This window comes from Pleurodeles waltl, chromosome 1_1 (genome assembly GCF_031143425.1).
Source record: "Pleurodeles waltl isolate 20211129_DDA chromosome 1_1, aPleWal1.hap1.20221129, whole genome shotgun sequence".
NCBI classification, from domain to species: Eukaryota; Metazoa; Chordata; class Amphibia; order Caudata; family Salamandridae; genus Pleurodeles; species Pleurodeles waltl.
The window spans coordinates 869,522,119-869,542,745 of NC_090436.1; the positions used below are offsets into that span (position 1 = coordinate 869,522,119).

General features: G+C 44.0%; 1 protein-coding gene across 1 annotated transcript in view; it reads left to right on the forward strand.

The window, feature by feature from the left end:
* FRMD3 (FERM domain containing 3) overlaps nt 1-20,627 on the forward strand; it is a 530,236-nt gene that overhangs the window by 284,816 nt on the left and 224,793 nt on the right. The window contains exon 4 of the mRNA XM_069229965.1: nt 13,296-13,374. Coding sequence (XP_069086066.1) covers nt 13,296-13,374 — 79 coding nt within the window. The remainder of the gene's footprint in view (nt 1-13,295; nt 13,375-20,627) is intronic.

Here is a 20,627-nt window from a genome sequence, read left to right on the forward strand (position 1 = left end):
TATAGCACAATCTACGCACCAAGGTCTTTCCCAGTATTAAAAAAAAACAGACGTACCAGGAAGGCAAAAGAAACGGTCCTGACATTCAAACACAACAAGGAAGGAGGAGTGATATGGCAGTGAAGAGGGAAACATAAAAGGCCTGAACAAGCTGAAGCAGTAACATTAGTTGAAACATTTGACACATATTTTATGAAGGAAGCTGGGCTTACTTACTCAGAGGTTTTACCACTGTCCATCCTAAGCCAGAACTTCCCCCACCCTCCGCCTCCACTCTTGGCCTTTAGTTCATACTGGACAATTCCATACCTCCTCTAACACGTGGCCCTCGCTGCCCTTTCATGAGCATTGATTGATCAAAAGGCTGGGGTAGCACAAGTGAGATCATCCACTCTGCGCACAGATGACATCAGAGGGTTGACTCCTTGCCCACCCTTTGCCTTGCAGCACACTTCTACTTACTGCTGAGTGGCTAAGGGAAGAGCAAGTGCGGGAGCTAATGGAAGTAAAAACAAAATGGTCCTTGAAACCATCTTTACGTCCTGCTCCTGATTTCATGATTCCCAGGACCAGAGCAAGCAAAGGCAGTGCAAGGGGACCAAAGGAATAGCCTGTTACATTGTCTCACGCACTTGAACTCTACTATTGGTGTGCATGTAAAAAAGTTTATGCATACGGCTGAGGCTCAGTCTCCCTTGTTATCGCCATTGTGCATGGTTCAACCTTACTGGAAGCTGGCAAGGAGAAATTATGGGGACAGGAAACTTATGTATGGAGACTGCCTCTCTGTAGTCACATAGAGGTGGATGTTTTAGAAAAATAAGCAGCATTACTCCCCTTCAACCACTAAACCAACTGTTTCCAATGGCACCATGCATGACTGTTCCTGCACTGGGGCGTCATTTGACTGTGGGTGTCACAAGTTGTAGAATGACATGCTTAAAGTGAGATGAGCACAGACATTTGGGCCTAACATTGACAAGTATTCCAGATCTCACTGTTACATCTATGCTTTATACAAGACATTCTCTTTTACTGCATGCCTTGAACCCCTGCCAAATTCTGGGATTTTATCATTGGGTCCATCACATCATTAATGTGTCCTGCCTTCTAAGATTCCATCTTATGAGGTCTCATCTTTTGCCATCCCCGGCTAAAGCGAAGGAGTCTCACATCTTACCGGTGAGCCTGTAGAAAAGAACAGGGGTCTACTAAACCTGTTGTATGGATTTTTGTTAGAAATTAGATTTCTGGTTGGCAAGAGTATGCACCTCAGCCAGGAAGAACCCACCACTCTAGTCAAGGCAAGGTGGACACACATTAAAGATAACCTGTGCTCACGCCATGATAGCTTGGCACAGAGCCATCAGGCTTATCCTCAGAGGTCATGTGTAATGCATTTGTGCAACATGCTCACACCAGTGACACAATAAATAAACCACAAAAGAGACTCCATACAGGATTATATATAAAGATATGTTTCTATATGGTACAGACAAACACATTATGTACCAATAATTACTCTGTTACCAGACAATGGTTATCCACCACAATCAGTACAATAGAAAAAGGTTTATATTTTACACATTTCATCAAAACATTACTGCCACACATGCTGTATAATCATCTTATTTTGGAAATACATCTGAAAGACCAACTGACGTAGACCATGTTTCCTGCTCACACTATGCAACTCCTAAGATATAATTAACTATCCTGACTATGTAACACACAATTACATATTTGGACATCAGGGCAGAAAGTGTGCAGGTTGGAGAAAGAAAACACGAGTCAGCGATACTGCACATCTTGCATGATTCCTAAAGGGGTGCTCCCTATACTGTCTGTGCAAGGGTAAATGACACACATCACTACATCAGGGAACCCACTGCAAAAACACGTGAAATTACCAAAGCACAGGGGTGGCTCCACCATAAGGGTGGAGGAGTGTCGCCCCCTGCCAGGAGCGGCAGTTGCAAACTTTTCCAAAATATGATCATAAACTGTCTTGTGCTGGCCAAACACACATGCGCAGTAGGGTGTCTCCAGCCTAGCAACACAGTTGCCGGGCTGGAGAGAGCCTGCACAGGCTCCCAGTCTGCCTGGCACCGCCCTAGCTGGGCGCTCCCCGTCAATCCTAACTCTTCTCTAAGCAGCGTCAGGATTGGCACAGGGCAAGCTGGGAGCCTGTGCCTACCTGCAGAGAGACAGGAGGAGGCAGAGGAGCGGCGTGAGAGCAGAGGTACTTTTTTTTATTATTATTTTTTACTCAATTTAATTCTTCTCCCCCCTGCGGGTGCCGCCTGCCCCTTTTAATTAGCACGAGCCGCGACTGCCAAAGCATCCTCCCCAGGCACAACAGTACCATACATATCACCAATATGTGATAGGGCACAGTGCTCCTGTGCTCCTCTTAGGCACTAGACAGTAAATGGCACTGAAAACAAAGGTTATCAATGGAAGTATCTGTGCTCCTACTACTTGCCATGTGATAAACTGGTGGGTTTCTGGTAATTTCTCTGTTTCAGTAGTTTATCGACCTGGGGCCTCTGTCAAGGCATTAGCCGGTCATGTAATATCTCAGTGAGTTCCCCCAAGAAGATCCAATGGGGGGGCACTCACTGCAGAGTTTCATGGGGAGGCTTCGCTGGGTCTCCCGCGTGTGAGACAACTAGTTACAGTTGCCCGCATGTACACGTGTAGCTGGCAGAAACACAAGGTAAGCTCTTTGTCCTGGACCAGCCTTCCCCCCCAAGGAATGCGACATGGCGGTATTGCCCCTGGGGCCCCACATATCTTCGGCTCTGGTGCAGCGGCCCTGTGGCAGATGCAGCCTACGTCTGCTATAGTGGAAGTGGGGGAGGAAGGGACACAGGCACCGGGCACAGTGCATGACTCCAACTCCTTGGACTTGCTCCGTCTGCGTTTACCTAGCAGCTGCATTGCTGCCCATGGAGGGGACTGCTCCAAAGGAGATTCTCAAGGTTCAACCACAGGAGGGTGGCTAACTCTCCTACATTCTCCATCCTTGGGAAGGGCCGGGGGATTCCTCAATTAGAGTGCTCTCTGCAATCTCAGGGCACACGCCTCCCTGGGTGACGAATACAGTGCTCCACTTCCCAGCAAAAGCCCCTGCACCTGCTGCAATCTTCAGATCCGGTCCACGCCTTGTAGAGAGATGAAGGTGCTCCAGCATGCACTCACTTCAGGGGAGTGTACAGTGCTCCTCATTCGCTGACAGCAATAATGTGCTTCCCCCACCTATACTTCCAGGCACAAGTACACACTATCATGCTCCCTAGAAGCTATATTTGCAGGGCCAGGGGCAGCAATGGAACTCCAGGGAGAACACTGAAGGGCACACAAGGCAGGCAGCAGTGGGCAGGGAGGCCATCACTATAAGGCCCTTGACGGTGGTCCTCCTGGCAGTCCAGCAGTGCCTATGCAGGCCAAAATAAGAGAACAGGCTGGCATCAGGGCAGCAAAAACAAAAGCAATCTAGGGAGACCTTTATGCCACCTAGGAGCAGCAAATAGCAGGGCAACCACAGAAGAGCAGTCGAGATGAGTCCTTTTGCAGCTCAGCAGCCATTCTGGCAGAGGTTCGGTTCCAGTCTCAATAGTGCTCTCCAATCATGGAGTGGGAGGCCCTGTACTTGTACTCCAGGCACCTAGCTTCTAGAAGGTGGGAGGAGGTTCCAGACAGATCTGACCAGTTCCCAGGTTTTCCCTTCTCTCCTACTCTAGCTCCAGGCATCAGTAGCAGGTAAATGAGCCCTTTGTGTGAGGGCAGGACAGAGCCTATTCAAGTGTAAAGTGTGATCGACCCTCCCTCCCAGCCCAGGAAGACCGTCAGTATGTAGATGAATGCAGATGTAACCCTGTCACACCTAACCCTCCCTGATGGATGACAGTCTGGCGAATATGCACAAAAGTGGAGCTGTCACTCTGCCCAAGACATGGATTGAAGTCAGGCTGCAAAGCACCAGAATCATAAGCACAGAGAAATGCTCACTTTCCAAAAGTGGCATTTCTAAAATAGTAGTGTAAAATTCACCTACATCAGTAAGCAGGATTTCTCATTACCATTCCAAACATACCAAACATGCCCAAAGTACTCCTCACAGAATAAAAATTATCACTTAGACATATATAAGGGAATTCCCAATGCAAACCTATGAGGGGAGCAGCACTCACAGTAGTGAAAAACTAAAAAGACTGTCACTACTAGGACATGAAGCACATAAAAATATATGTCCTACCTTTTACATACACAGCACCCTGCCCATAGGGCTTTCTAGAGCCTACCTTAGGTGTGACTTAGGTGTAATAAAAAGGGAGTTTAGGCCTTGGCAAGTAGTTTGACTTGCAAGGTCAGTGTGGCTGTAAACTGTGCATGCAGGCCCTGCAGTGGCAGATCTGAGACAAGTTTGAAAGGCTACTTCTGTTTCTGTAGGTGGGCAAACAGCGCTGCAGGCCGACTAGTAGCATTTAATTTATAGGCCCTAGGTACACAGTATACCACTTTACAAAGGAATTATATGTAAATTAAATAAGCCAAATTGTGAAATCCAATTATAACAAGTTTTATGGGAGAGAGTACATGCACTTTAGCACTGATTAGCAGTGGCAAAGTGCCCAGAGTCCTAAAGCCAGTGCTTAATTTGTGCTTGTAGTTTCCGGTGCTGAGCACCGGCACTTATTTTTGAGGGCCGGGGCTTATTCTTCTGCCTCGAGCATTTGCTGCAAGCAAAATACACATATGGGAAAGACGGATGAAGGGAAAAACGAAAAAGTGTCACAAAGAGAGAAAGTAGAATGCTGTGAGAGTGAGCTGAAGGGGCAGGGAGTGGCTTTAAATGGATTGGAGAGGCCCAAGATGGCTTCAGAATTACGCTGCCTCAGTATTACACGCTCGCACATTTAATTGCTGCAGCCGCGTGTTTGAGGAGGACTTTGAGCACCGGCACCTTTTTATTTACAAATTAAGCACTGCCTAAAGCCAACAAAAAGAGGGTCAGAAAAATAGGAGGAGAAAGGGAAAATGTTTGGGGATATCCCTGCAGGAAGGGTCAGTTCCAGCTGTTTTATATTAGCTTCACTTTACCGCCATGCTTTAGGAGAGAAATCCAACTTCAGAGGAGTGTACTGGAAAGGTGAAAATAAGTGGCGTGGACAATGTGTTAAAGCTGTTTTGTAGACAAGACCAACATCTGGCCTGCCAGTCGCAGAGACCATCATGCACCTTCTGGCCTGGTTTCAGAGCTGTTGTGCTGCCAGGCAGATGCGAATCTCTCCTTTCTACTGCAATGCACTGATCTGCATCCCAGATCCCATTAGGCAGTGTTCTAAAGCCTGTCTAGCCAAGTTGTGTGTGCGGTGTAAGGATGACTGGTGGACTAAAAGGTGCCTTTTACTTTTTCACCTAGGCCAACCAACTTTTCCCACTCTATAACAGTATGTGATAACATCTTATTTATTTATTGACTCCGTGAAAATCTATACAAAGTCCAATAGGAACAGAAAAACCCAGCATTACTAAACAGTAGCATCACAGACTAGTTCATCTTTAAGACATTAAAACGATTACAAATTCGTTAAGGGGCACTGCTTGAGTTCCTGCCTTGTTGCCGGCCAAGCAGACTACGCGGGTAGAAAAATAGAGGTAGTGCATAACCGGTGGCATAAAGCTAATGTCTCTTTGTAACCTGCAACCCCGAACAGTTTAAACAAGGAGACAAGATAGTTTTTCAGGAGTTGCATTTGTTTTATGTAAAATAGCATAAGCCGCAAAAAGGGGTGGTCTTTCTAGAAGGTGCCCTTTCAGTGAAAGAACAGATTGGTGGATCGAAGGGGTGCCAGTCAATAATCACAAACGATACTGACAGTCTATTTGCAAACATTTAATCCAGTTTTGTAACACTTGTAGAAAAAGCATCGGGATTTACCCTCTAGGAACGCTGTGATTTTTTGTACACGTACTGACAGCACATTTAAGCATGGTGGCAGTGGCTTGAAGCAAAGGACAATAAGGTAGAAGAAGACTGAAAGAGGGACTTACAATGAGAAAGAACTGATGTTGTAAAAGTACCAGGACGACAGTGTTTGGAGGCCAGAGTCTTGGCGCATGCCTGAAAACGGGGGTAAAATGGTCTGATTCTATACACGCGATCACCCTGCACAATGAAGGAGGAGACATTAAGGTACAACAGGCAGATGAAAGGCTCTTTTCTCCCTGCAGTCGCCACTGTTTAATTGCCCAGTTAATGAAACTGTTTGAAGAGCCGAAATAAAACAAGACTTTAGAAAGACCGTGAATTCTCAAAAACTAAACATTAGAAAAATAGACACAAACGCACAGGACGGTGGACTCTTCACACTTGTTTACAGGTTCACCAATTGGAGACAATCTTAGGTGACACAAAAGGCTCGTACATGCAAAATCATCTACTAAAAAAAGGGCTTGAGAATTGTCAAAAATCAACAGACTGAACAAGCAGCAGAGGTATCTAAAGAATGGATCGGGGTGTAATAGCTGTAACAGAACTGTAGCAGAAGCCAGGTGGTTGTCCATGCTATGGAAGCAAGGGAATCCCTCAGCACAGGACAAGGAAGGTAGACTGCCATCGAGCCCAGCGAACACTGTCCACTGTGTGCATTGTGTGACGTGCTATGGGAGAATGAATGAGAAATGTCCTGTGGTTGGGTAGACGCCCGTGTGCTGTGGTAAATTCAACCATTTCACGAGACAGTGCCATTCCAATGCATGGCAGAGGAGAACCTCCATGAATGTAGATGAGTGAGATGCAGCAGGCCTGTGCCTGGAATAATGCAAAGTGTGTCTCTGGCTTGGCTCTGGGACCCAATCAAAGAATGAGCCACAGATGAGCCAATACACCATCATCTCTCTGTCTCCATTCCGCACCTTAGCAGTGTCCTGTACAAGGAAGCGTCCTGAATAATGAAGGCGATATCCTGTAGCCCAGTATGATCATTAGTAAATTACAAAATGTGTTTTCCCTTTAATGAAATGCAGGCATAGTAAGTAAAAATACATCTAAAAAAAACAATGGCTCGTTCGATGGCTCAGCTTGTTCTTTGGCTCTTAGGGCTGAGTCAGCTCTAGATCAGCTTCCCTTATGATCTTTTTGCTGTACTCTCACCACTTGTCGCGCCGGCAGTGACAACAGAACTAAAGGCTCAGAGGAATATGAATGAGCAAGTTCTGAGCCTGACCATGGAAGCAGTAGAGATGTACTGCCAGTGGGTTTAACCATAGGCACAACAGGTCTTGAGAAATGTGAAAATATGCTTTTGATTCATAATAAGAGAAGACCTTTTTGACACTACATCATTGTCGAAATATCGACCAGCAAAAATATTGAATCCACTATGATCTACCACTGTATCAAGCATATATGGATAAGAAGAGACTTACTAAACTTAACTCACACCTACTTACCTAGACAATTTGGCGGTAGTTGATATAGTGGGTCTGATATTTTTGCAGGTACTTATTTCAACCACAATGTAGTGGTTTACTCCACAGCATCCTGAGATGAGTGGAACAAGCTAACCTAAAATAATGAAGCAGCAGGATCAGAGGTTATATCACTTGCAGTCTGTGGTTGTTGACAAGTATACCAGCTGCCATTACATACAAGAACAATTTCAATGTGATTCACAGTTCATTATTGTACCTATTCAGAATATTAGCTACACAGAAGTGTTTGAAGGAGCTAGATGCTTGCCAGATAATCTGAAGCTACAAGCAGATTTCCTGGTATAGCCTGTAAGACGACCATAAATTGGAAGTTGTGGGGATTATTAAAAACCCACTTTTAAATGAACTTTTCACTTCAGAGTCAAGGTGTAGTAGCTACAGTACATTGTTATTGCTGTCATAGCAGTGTCATCTATATAGCGCACACCATGCACAGAGTGGCACAGTAGTGCAGCACTACTGAAAAAAGCATCAGGAAAATTGAGGATATTTGTCAAACCACATCCACTGAATCAGACAATGAAGCGTAGCCACCAGCCTCAACTACTGGCAATTGCCCTGATTAGCATTCCAACCCATAATTTTTCACCCACTATGCCGTTGAGGTATAACTTCTGTTCTCTGGTACAGTGAACATGAAACCCACATGCCATAGGACTCAAGTCACACCACACCACCCAAACAGATCGAAACTGGCCTGGGGCAGCTTGTATTGCCATTTAGAAGTGAACAGGCTAGTCAGTTTTTGCTGGACTGTTCCTATTAGAGCAGGAACAAGGCCGATTTGCATAAGGCTGGTTTCCATTTGAGGTGACATGGTGGGTAAAAACAATGGATTGAAATGCAGCACAAGTAGTTATCAGTGGGTGAGATTAATTGAAACATCAATCCATCACTTTTTTCTTTTCTTCAGTACAACACCCTAACCTTGACGGGTATGCCCAGATGTGGTTCCTGTGGCCACTATGACATAATACTCAAGCTGCACCCTACTGACGATACCCAGATAGTTTGAAACTATCTAGGGTGGTGTTTGTTCTTGTTCAGATGGGACCAAACCAGGGGCCTGATTTATACTTTTTAGAGCCGTATTTGTGTCATTTTTTGATGCAAAAACTGCACAAACTAACAAAATTCAATTATATTTTGTACGTTTGTGCTGCTTTGTGTCAAAAAATGATGCAAATGCTGTGCTAAAAAAGTATAAATCAGGCCCTAGGAGTCACAGACTGCAGTGTTCTTATTGAAGTAGGGCCACCGTAAGCCAGAAGATCGAGGAAAGGCGAGGTATAGATTTTGTGTACCTAACTCCGTATATAAGTAACTTGTCGAGCTCCAGGGGGGCCCCGCCAGAACAGTGCAGAGATGCAGGCCCCATACAGATACTTTGCTGTGGGACCCTCTTAAATTTTGTTACACCACTGTTGACGATATATAACTCCAAGGTACATAAATGAGGATTTAGGAATAATAAACCTATACTTCCACTATATGCACTTACCTTTTGATATTTTGTTGTTCAATATTTTGTCAATGACATGCTTGCTCCACGATATTCATAGTGTCAATGTTCAGTAGTACGTTCCTAGTTTACATACATCTGGTATAGTCTGAGGCAATATGGTAGGTAAAAAATGATGGAATGTTATGCTACCCTGAATAATTACCAATGCCTGAGATTAAATTAATCATTTTAACCCATCACTTTTTGTTTTCTTAATAACAAACATTGCAGCTGTGTAAGCAGAAAACAAAAACTATGGGAAAGAATCTCTAATGAAATTAAAATGGGCCATCAACATCAAAACAAGACCTGGCCTACAAGTCTAGAAACCCTCATCAAAGTGATTGTGTGGAATCTTCTGTGGTACTTGTTAGGAGGTTGTGTAAGTCCAGATTCTAGAGTGGGCTATATTCTGGCAAGCTCTGAAAACAACACAGTAGGACTGTGTGCATCGTTCTAATGTAGACTAAACACAAAGGAGCACATTTACCAAACCTTTACACAATGCAGAACAGCAAGCACAGTTGCTGCGCTGCGTTGCGTGAAAGGGAGAGAGCAGAATTGCTCCATATTTGCAAATATATATAGCATTTCTGCTCCCTGCTTGAGCTGCCACACTGTATGCAGTCTAGCACCAACACAGGCACCCTGGCACCATAGTGTCAGGGTGCCTGTGTTACAGGCCGGATTGTTTTTGTGCAGGAAAGGAAATCTTCCTGCACAAAAACAATCCTTAGAGGCGTTTTCCTCTTCCTGTGTGTGCTGCAGGATGCAGCACATGTGGAAAGAGGACATAATAAGGAGAAAAAAGATATTTCTCCTCTTAACACCTCATTTTGGAAGGTGTAGCATTTTGATGCATTTCCAGGTTTACAAGTCTTTGTAAGTCTATGAATGCACCAAACTCCATGGGCGGATGCAAAGGTCTCATAAATATGGGACGAGGTTGCACGTGTGAGGAGGTGTCTTTTACTTTCAGACAGAACTCTTCCAGTGCAACAAGATCACACTGCAGTTAGGGGTGGGGCCAAAAAAGGCAAGCCTCGTGGTAAAGCTCGTTGCATAGCTCAGCTTTGGAGGAGTGGTAATCTACGACTACAAAGTGAAGGGAGTTTACATGAAGAAATCTGTATGCACAGCCCATGTAGAGAAACTGCATGGAATACTTTTGTTTCTGCTCAGACATTTCTCCCAAGTCTGACTAAAACTCCTTTTGAGCTGCCTCAAAAGTCACGAGGCACTCTGACTTGCAATGCGCGATAAATGCAACATAGTAACTTCAATGGTGCAACCAGGTTCTCAAGAGGATAAGGGCAATCTGTTCCCCATGATGTTAGGGTGGACAGGTGGAAGAGGGTCGGCAGGAAGACACGTGCCTCGAGTGTCTCTGATGGAGCAGATTCTGTGAGGGACTTTCCTGCAGTTTCGCTTTGCACTTGTTTCTAGTGGCTGCGTAGGAGCACTGTGAAAAAGCCCTTGTGTATCTAAAGGCGCGGACCAGCCTGCTCGGGTTCCAACACAAGAAAGACTCCAAGCCTAAGTCATTGGCTTCCTTGGAAATCCTAGAAGTGCCAGTGATGTACCCAATGCGGTAGTAGTTTGTGAGAAATTGAATGGGAGCAGGCATGTAAAACCGGAGATAGGTGAAAGGCTGTTCTGTCGGGTTTGTCTAATAAGTGTATTAACAATTCCTCGATTGAAAAGTTTTGCCTATCTATACATTAAATGCTACTGGGAGGGAGTAAAATGGTGGTATTCTCCTGTATCATTTCATGTCTGCAGGGCCAAATTTAGTCATAGTCAGGGCCACTGGAAATATGTAGCTGGAGAGGGCTAAAGTATGCGACAGGTTTGAGTCAATTATGCGGGAAGAAAACGCAAATTATGAGGCATAATGCGGCACATTTTGTATTAACATTTCTTCCTTATTTTGTCACTTTTCAACTTGGTAGCACTGTCTGGGCATTGGTTGCACCCCATTATTAGCAGTTTAATACCCAACTATAGCAATAAGCAACAGAAAGGCGACTAGTTTTGCAAAGGGCCTTCAGCAACACGTGTAGCTGCATTTTTAGTAACTTTTCAACCGTTTGAGCTAGAAACGATTTTTTGGGTTAAAATCCACAGATTATGCGGCAGTTTATGGATTCTTTTGCAAACGCAGCAAATCTATAATCATGCAAAAATCGCCTGAGCTGCACAATCGCATAACCCCAGTGGCCCTGGTCATCGTGCGTGGGTGCGTAACTTAACTGACTGTCGCAGATGAGTTTTCTGTTAATTTACAAACATCATCGCTCCACCTGCCTGTCACTTTATCAGAGATTTACTTGATTTCTGGTAATCTGGCCTCAGTGATTAAAGTCTGGGCCCAGCATCTGTCTACTAACTCGTATAAGACGATTTAGGTCTGTAGCACGACTGAACAAGAAGTAAGGGACTGCTCTCTGAACGAAAAATGTGAAAGGTATGTAACACCCAACAAGAGACAGAGGGTGTGGCTGAGAAGCAACCAGCCTTTCTGAGACCCAGGTGGAGCCTGTGAGGTATTGTGCCTCAGTGCTCCTGGCAGATTAAAGGGAGGCTTGTGTCTGACTTTTCCCAGGACTGCTAGTCTATCAGGCAGGCCTGCCTTGTAACAGACCTCAGCGTAGTGCTCTCTAGCAATTTAAAGCATGACTTGTCACCACCTCTGTCCAACCCGCACCAGCCTTTTAAATGTACATGCTAGCTTCATACTTAATGCCTCAATCTAATTCTCTGTTCGGAGGCACAGGACAGATTGTGGCTGCCTCTTTCTCAAGTCTTTCAGGTTATTAGGGACCTAGTTCTGCCTTGTGGCTGACTATGCCCTAAGGTTGCCTGCTTTTCAGAGACACGGGCCTGGCGTAACTGATCAGGTGACAGCCTTAAAGGGGTTTTCTGATGATAAGTAAAAAACTTGTCCTCTTACCTAACCATACTTCATCAAGAATTCTCAACAAGAAAGCTTCTGGAGTGACCTTTACTTAATGACGAGTGGGTGAGTTGCCGCACCTTTTGTGACATCATTCACGAGATGGCCCCTTTAATAGTCCATTAAAGGAAGCAGCTCACTCATCTTGCTCCATCCAAAGGAGTCCACTTCTGAGGTCATCAATTAGGGCTAACTCTTTCCTTCAAGTTCCCAGTATGAACCGGACACAGGCTGTCCTGGGCTGTTCCCTCCAGTACTGGACAGTCTGTGTATGGAGGTCACCCCTACTGCCCTCGGAGAAGACCTTGTGATTTGTTATGGGTTGATCTTTTTATTTTTATAGCATTCATTTAGTGCTCTTGCTCACATCTTCGTGTTCAGCAAACATAATATAGGGTAAAAATGACAAAGAGAACCATTTATATTTGAACCGTATTTGCCATGATGTTGATTTTAATTCAAGTTATTTATGTTATCTTTTGAGCGATAAAAAAAAGATTGCACATAATCGATACCGCCATGATACCGATGGTTTTATTGTTACTAGCAATAAAGGGTGAGTGTCTTGCAAATAATCAAACAACACCCCTCAGATCTCATGAATGCCTTATGTCTCCATTTTGAATGATGGACATTCCCATGCTAACTATACATGAAGCATTTGCACTTCACAGTTGTACACGAAGGAATCTGCATGAGCATCCATTTGTTATTTCATTTGGATTCACGGACAATCCTCTGTTTACCTCTGCCTCAGTGGCGTAGCGTGGGTTGTCAGCACCCGGGGCAAGGCAAGTAATTTGCGCCCCCTAACCCGTGGATTTTAGCACTCGCGAGTGCGAGCGCACCCCCCCCAGATGTTGCGCCCGGCCCCCCCTGCACCCCCCACGCTACGCCACTGCTCTGCCTTGATTTTTTTTAAAGATTGTCACATTTTGTAAAGCTTTAGCTTCAGTTTAGAATTGTAAGATCCCTGCTCTGCATTAGCGGACATCATTAATGTCCCCTGAATTTAAAGATTTGTTCTATTTAAGGCTCTTATTAAACTTTTTTGCCAAATGTCCTGATTTTGAAACGAGAAGCAAAAAATGCACACTGTGAAGTGGAAAATCATGTATAAAGCAGATTATTTTAACTAATATGCAAATTAAGCTTATGCTTTGACCAATCCCCGTCATGCAATTTGTTTTAATTTAGCGCACGCCTCGGGCTGCAGTTGTGGATCACCCCCGCAGGCTGTTCTGTGAGACTGTTGACCCGCTCACGTGCATTGTCATCAAAGCCACGTTTCTGCTGCTGCTGATCTCACGCTTTTTCTTTATAACGTTTCAGCTCATCCACCATATACCATGTGCTTTAGAGTGAAATTCTACCCGCATGAACCAATGAAGATAAAAGAAGAGCTCACCAGGTATTTCTTCTCTGTCTGTGCGTTTGATGTACACTCACCACAAAGCGGGTATCGTATGTCTGACCGGACCGTCGGCAGACCATGGTGATTTGTCCACTTCTTAAAGTGACAGGAGCACACTCTTGTAGGTAGTGTACGTGTAAGCAGGGGTGTTGAAAGCCTTGTTCCTCTCTAGAATCACCTACATTTGCTTGGTGCTTTACAAGCAACAGAGGGTTGTATGTCGGAACGACGCCTGCCGGAACAACGAATGCCAGAACAACGAGGTCAGAACAACGACCTCGTTGTTACCACTAATGCCTTTACCACGAATGCCTTAACAACGATTTTTCGTTGTAAAGGCATTCCTGGTAAAGGCATTAGTGATAGGCATCCATTGTTCCTGCATGCGTCCCCCCTGGCCCCCCCATCCCCACCCCTAAAAATTACTGAGACCCCCCCCTAAAACCACACCAACCCCCCACCCTTGCCCCTAAAACTACCCCCGCCCCGCCCCTAAAACTGACCCCCACCCTACCCCCAAAACCTAAAACAACCCTAACCCCCACCCCATCCCTGAAACCTAAAGTACCCCCACCACTAAAACTACTCCGTGCCCCCCACCCTGCCCCTAAACCTAAACCCCCCAACCCCCCACCCCGCCCCTAAAATTACCCGACCCCCCAACCCCACCCCTAAAACCTAAAATCCCAACCCCCACCCCGCCCCTAAAACTGACCACCACCCTACCCCCAAAACCTAAAACAACCCCCACCCCATCCCTGAAACCTAAAGTACCCCAACCTCCACCCCTAAAACTACTCCGAGCCCCCCACCCTGCCCCTAAACCTGAACCCGCCAACCCCCACCCGCCCCTAAAATTACCCGACCCCCACCCCCGCCCCTAAACCAGAAAATACCCCGACCCCACCACCCCGGCCCTAAACCTGAAACCTAAATTACCCCAACCCCCACCCCTAAAACTACTCCGAGCCCCTCACCCTGCCCCTAAACCTAAACCCCCCAACCCCCCACCCCGCCCCTAAAATTACCCGACCCCCAACCCACCCCTAAAACCTAAAACCCCAACCCCCCACCCGCCCCTAAAACTGACCCCCACCCTACCCCCAAAACCTAAAACAACCCCAACCCCCACCCCATCCCTGAAACCTAAAGTACCCCAACCCCCACCCCTAAAACTACTCCGAGCCCCCCACCCTGCCCCTAAACCCAGACCCCCCCAACCCCCCACCCTGCCCATAAAAATTACCCGACCCCCAACCCAACCCTGAAACCTAAAACCCCAACCCCCACCCCCACCCCGCCCCTAAACCAGTAAATACCCCGACCCCACCACCCCCGGCCCTAAACCTAAAACCCCGACCTCCCACCCCCACCCCTAAACCAGAAAATATCCCGACCCCCCAACCCTGGCCCTAAACCTAAAACCCGACCCCCCACCCCGACCCCCAAACAGAAAATACCCCGACCTCCCACCCCGGACCTAAAACTTAAACCCCGACCCCCCACCCCTAAAACAGAAAATACCCCGACCCCGCCCTAAAACTTAAACCCCAACCCCCCACTTACCTGAATCATCGCCTAGTCGCGTCGTCCTCCTCAGCCGAGTCCCTTCTTTGTGCCTTAACCACGCATGTGCGTTGTTCAGCACATGCGTGGTTAAGGCACAAAATAACGAAGTCGTGGTTAAGGAAAGCTGTGTTCCGCTTTCGTTAACCAGGACTTCGTTGTTCGGGAGTCGGCTTTAAGGCCGTTTCCCAAAAATTATAATACATTGTTAACGTCTTTGCCTTAGCAGTACCCGTCAAGTTATGTTAAATTATGAGGGCAAAGAAGAAATTTACGTATAATAAAACTAATACACGTGATAAATAAATTAACATTTGTTCAACAATGAAATAACACCTGTCTCTCAAAACACCTTCGCCAACACATATATTCTAATTTATGGTTTCTAAAAATGTTGAGATGCACAGAGGGAATAAATATGTAGCTGCAAGAAAAATAAAGAAACATATGAGTATGAATTCATCTAGTGTTTTTTGGTACCATGCTTAGTGTATAAGGATGAAACATTAAGTGCAATCACCACATTACAAAGTAGGTTTATGGTCCTATTTGTCTTTCTGGTTGCAACTGCCTTTTCTCCACACTGCAGACTAACTTGGTACACAGTGACCATCGCCAGTACAGCATCTATTTTAGGACATCCTCATTCCTCACTTCTCATCCCTACTTCCCATCCCTGCTTCTTATCCCTACTTCTCATCCATCATCCCTACTTCTCATCCATCATCCCTACTTCTCATCCATCATACATTATCCCTACTCCTCATCCATCATCCCTACTTCCTTTACATCATTGCTACTTCTCATCCATCATCCCTACTTGTCATCCATCATACACCATCCCTACTTCTCATCCCTCATCCTTACTTATTTTCCATCATCCGTACTTTTCATCTCTTATCCCTGCTTCTCACCCATACTTCTTTTCCATCATCCCTACTTCTCATCCATCATACATCATCCCTGCTTCTCATCCATCATCCTTACTTCTCTTCCATCATCCCTGCTTCTCATCCCTTATCCCTGCTTCTCATCCCTACTTATCATACATCTTCCATCATTCCTACTTCTCATGCCTCAACCATCATCCTTACTCCTCATCAATCATCCCTACTCCTCATTCCTCATCCCTCAGTCATACCAACACATTTTCAGTTTTGTGAAACACACCTTCACACTGATTTGTTGGCAACAGCCAATTAGAGTTATGAGAGAGAGCTGCATTCTATTTCATTGGAAAACAGCCATCTCATTGCATGTGCTGGGTGAAGAGGGAGGAGAGGAAATGCAACAGTGTGTTTGTTTCCAGTGAATTCAAGGCTGTACAACAATTCATTTGATTTAAATAAGTGTTTTCCTGTTTACATAGGCTACTTCAGAAAGCTCTGCTGGTTTGGGAACTACAAGGAGCCCACAGCTTGGGCCATAAATCAGCTCTTGGAGAAAGGGTTATACAGTTCATTTACAGTTCAAAGGAAAACATTTCTGGTTTCAGTTTCATATGTAGAAAAAAATGTTTAAAATCAACTCTGGTGACAATGCAATCCAAGTCATCCAAACCTGTTCTGATTTCATTTTTATTTGTAACACATAACATGTTTACATCTGAGGCTGCTTTTATCTCTGAGAGCTGTTTTTTTTTTTTCTGAAACCAGAAAGGTTTTCATTGAACTATTGATAAACTGTATAATTATTTCCCCAAGAGATGATTTATGACCCAGGCTGTGGGCTCCCTGTATTTCACAAACCAACAGAGCTTTCTGTGGAGGCTTGAGTAAACAAAAAAAGAATTAAATAAAATGAAATGTTGTACAGCCTTGAATTCACTGGAAACAAACACACAGTTGCATTTCCTCTCCTCCATCTTCACCCAGCACATGCAATAAGAAGGCTGTTTTTCAGTGAAATAGAATGCAGATTTCTCTTATAACAGTGTGAAGGTGTGTTTCACAAAACTGAAAATGTGTTGGTATGACTGAGGGATGAGGAAATAGGAGTAGGGATGATGGCTGAGGCATGAGAAATAGGGATGATGGAAGATGGATGAGAAGTAGGGATGAGAAGGAGGGATGAGGGATGAGAAGTAGGGATGACGGATGAGAAGTAGGGATGATGGAAAAGAAGTAAGGATGATGGATGAGAAGTAGGGATGATGTACGATGGATGAGAAGTAGGGATGATGGATGAGAAGTAGGGATGAGAAGTAGGGATGATGGATGAGAAGTAGGGATGATGTATGAGAAGTAGGGATGATGGAAGAGAAGCAGGGATGAGGAATGAGGAGTAGGGATGATGGAAGAGAAGTAGGGATGATGGAAGAGAACTAAGGATGATGGATGAGAAGTAGGGATGATGGATGAGAAGTAGGGATGATAGATGAGAAGTAGGGATGATGTATGACGGATGAGAAGTAGGGATGATGGATGAGAAGTAGGGATGATGTATGATGGATGAGAAATAGGGACGACGGATGAGAAGTAGGGATGATGGAAGAGAAGCAGGGATGATGGATGAGAAGTAGGGATGATGTATGATGGATGAGAAGTAGGGATGATGGATGAGAAGTAGGGATGAGGAGTGAGGAATGAGGATGTCCTAAAATGGATGCTGTACGCCGGGGTGTACTATCCATATCAACAATTGATCCTTCAGCCAGTGAGTGACATCAACAACAGGACCTTTTATTGGACTTAAAAAGCCACTATTTTAAGAAAACTGTATGATTTTTATCGATAGATATTCAACACTTTCCCTAAGATTTGATAGCCTTTTACCCTGATAAAGTGGACTAGGTGCAATCTATTCAACATCTCAAAAATCGTCATACTTCGCATATTTAAAAACAAATGCAGTTTCTTTTGAAGTAATTAATTCCATAAGTACTACATAATATATGAAACCAACAAAAACAATACTCATTATACAGAGAACATTGTTAACACATTTTAAGGCGCTTTATACCATTATAATTCATTATATTTATATCATTAATTTGTAACATGCAATGTTGTATTATAAAAATGTTGGACTATCAGCAGCCCGTATTTGATATTAAATCCTTTGAATGTTGGGAACTGGCAAAGAGACAATAATGCATGCTATAGATCATCTGCTACAACACTCTATTGTTTTCATTTCTCTTTCTCCATATTTAATTTTGATCATTCTATTCTCAGAGGGTGGAATGTTCTAATAGTATTGTAGACCTTCAGCAACAGGAAAAATCAATTGATAAACACCTGATTCCTAGTTCTATTCCCACACCTGCTGCTTGGGTCTGTAACTTGGAGAGAGGGTTGTTTTTTCAATCTGGTATAGCTCTCAGAAGTAGGCTATAGTCCTATCACAATCTATTTCAAAGTATTGAAATCTGATAGATGAACTGTCATTAACCTGGTTATTCCTCAGAGGTGAACACAGGTTGCGTTCTTTGTTATAGGTTATGTTATAGTTTCCCATTAAGCACAACAATTCACCCTCCGAAGGTTTTCTCAACACTGTTACAGCTCTACAGGTCCTGGGGCAGGAATTTTGCTACAACTGATTTGAATTTAACAGATTAAAAATCCATGTTTTAAGAGATTTGTTAAATCCCTTAAAGTCAGGGAATGAATGTAAATGTAGCGCCAGCTGATCCGAGTGCTGGGGTGAGGTTTAAAACGTTCTTTCACTTTGTCCCTAAAAACACTTAACTGGAAATCCTATTTGATGATTCTACAAACAGAGTCTAAAGGGGAAAGCAGATGGAGAACAACAGCAGGGCCTGGCTGGCAGTTTGAACATCCTCCAATAGGTATCTTCCTTGTGTAAAGAGGTAGAAAGAAGAGAAAATATATAGCTTCTTATAAACTATAATTCTATTATATTAATTACTTCCTCACCTTTCCCAATGATCTCTTATTCTCAACTGTCTGTTCTCTCTAAAATTACATTTTTTGTCACTAAATAATAATATTTTAAGCTATGTGCTTACTTTTTCAGAGGTTGGAATTCGTAATCTTTTATATTTATTGTGCATTGCTTCTTTTATCAGGGACAGTTCCAAATATTAATAATGCATCAAAATGTCCATTCTCAGAAGGAAACATCACTAGTAGTCACAGTCAAGGAATTACAAATGTCTTTGCATAAGTAAACAATGTCCTAGAATACTTTTAAAATTCGTATGCAATATAAGTAAAAAAAATATATGCTTCAAGATTTTGCTATGCTCACCTAATCAGCAGCAATAGACACTCTGGAACAATTAAACTGCCACTTCCCAGAAAGAAATTGAAATCCTGTTGTCAGTCTCTGAATACTACGACTCGGACCAGAAGACCGTTGAGAGGTGTTATTTCTAGTTTCGCTCCTCCTAAAAAGCCTTTACTCCAGAAAAACACTAGAGCATATCTTCTAAATCACCTTCCATTTCTTTCAAAATGGCAACTTCTCGCAAGGCCATGATGCTGCCTAATCTCATTAGTTTCCTTTTTGTTTTTCTTTGCTGCATTTATCACTGCTGCCTGTCTGGACTGCAACTTCTACTGTACCTTATTATGTAATTTGCAACTTCCCCCAGGCATTCACATATAATATTACAGATCTCATTACTCAATTCTTGACATAAACCTTCCTGATTAGAGCTGAACCCTCCTTATCTCTGTGTTTATACTTAATAAAAGGGTCTTCTTCCATTTATTTAGGTCATAACTCTTAATTAGCAGTTTTAACTAACAATTTATTAACTCCTGTAAAGTAAGTAGAGAAATAAAAAATGCCTCTCATCCTCAAAGAATTAAAAAAAAGTGATGGCTGAGATGCTTGAATTAGCTTAAGCCACTCATAACTACTTAATGTTGCATCCCAGTCCACCTTTTTTATTCTCACCATGCCACCTCATATTAGAACCAGCAAAACACAAATCACCCTTGGTACCGCTCCAACAGTCCAGACCAAACTGCCTAGCCAGGTCCTCGCCAAATCGGTGCACAAGTAACCTAAGACTGGTTTTGGCCTCTTCTAGCCTCTTCAATTGATTGCAGCTTGGGCCTAGTGGCACAGAAAGCACAAGACCCATGCCTGGCTATTCCGCGTCATACTTAGGGCGTCACAATGAACAATACAAAAAAGTAGTCTCTGAAGTGCATGAATTAATCTCAACCACTAGTAATGACTCGGGACAGGTCCCAGTCCATCATTTATTCTCATCATGGCACCTCAGATTAGACCCAGTCATTTGCAGATCAGCCTTGGTCTTGGTCCAATAGAAATAGTTCAGCCTGAAGTACCAAGCCTGGTTATTTTCAAACCAGAGCACAAGCAAGCGAAGACTGGTTTCAGACTATTTAGGTCTCCTCACTCAGGGGCAGCTTTGTTCCATTGGCAGAGTGATCATAAGACCCATGTCTGGGCATATTTGTTGCACTTAGGGTGCCACAATGAACAATAAAAAAAAGTGATGGCATGCTTGAATTAATCTCAACCACTGGTACCTGCTCTTAGCCAGATCGAATTCTCATCCTTAACAACATTAATCCTATGGACACATATGGGGGTGTTTCCAGTTGCCCACTTGGTAGAAAAGATATTTAGTGGTAGAGTTCCTATCTGAATGTAGTGACAGGCACCTCTTATACCACAATACAACCAGATCTAGGTAGCACTCCCTGCCAGAGTTGCCTTATTTGACTGTTTTCTACGCT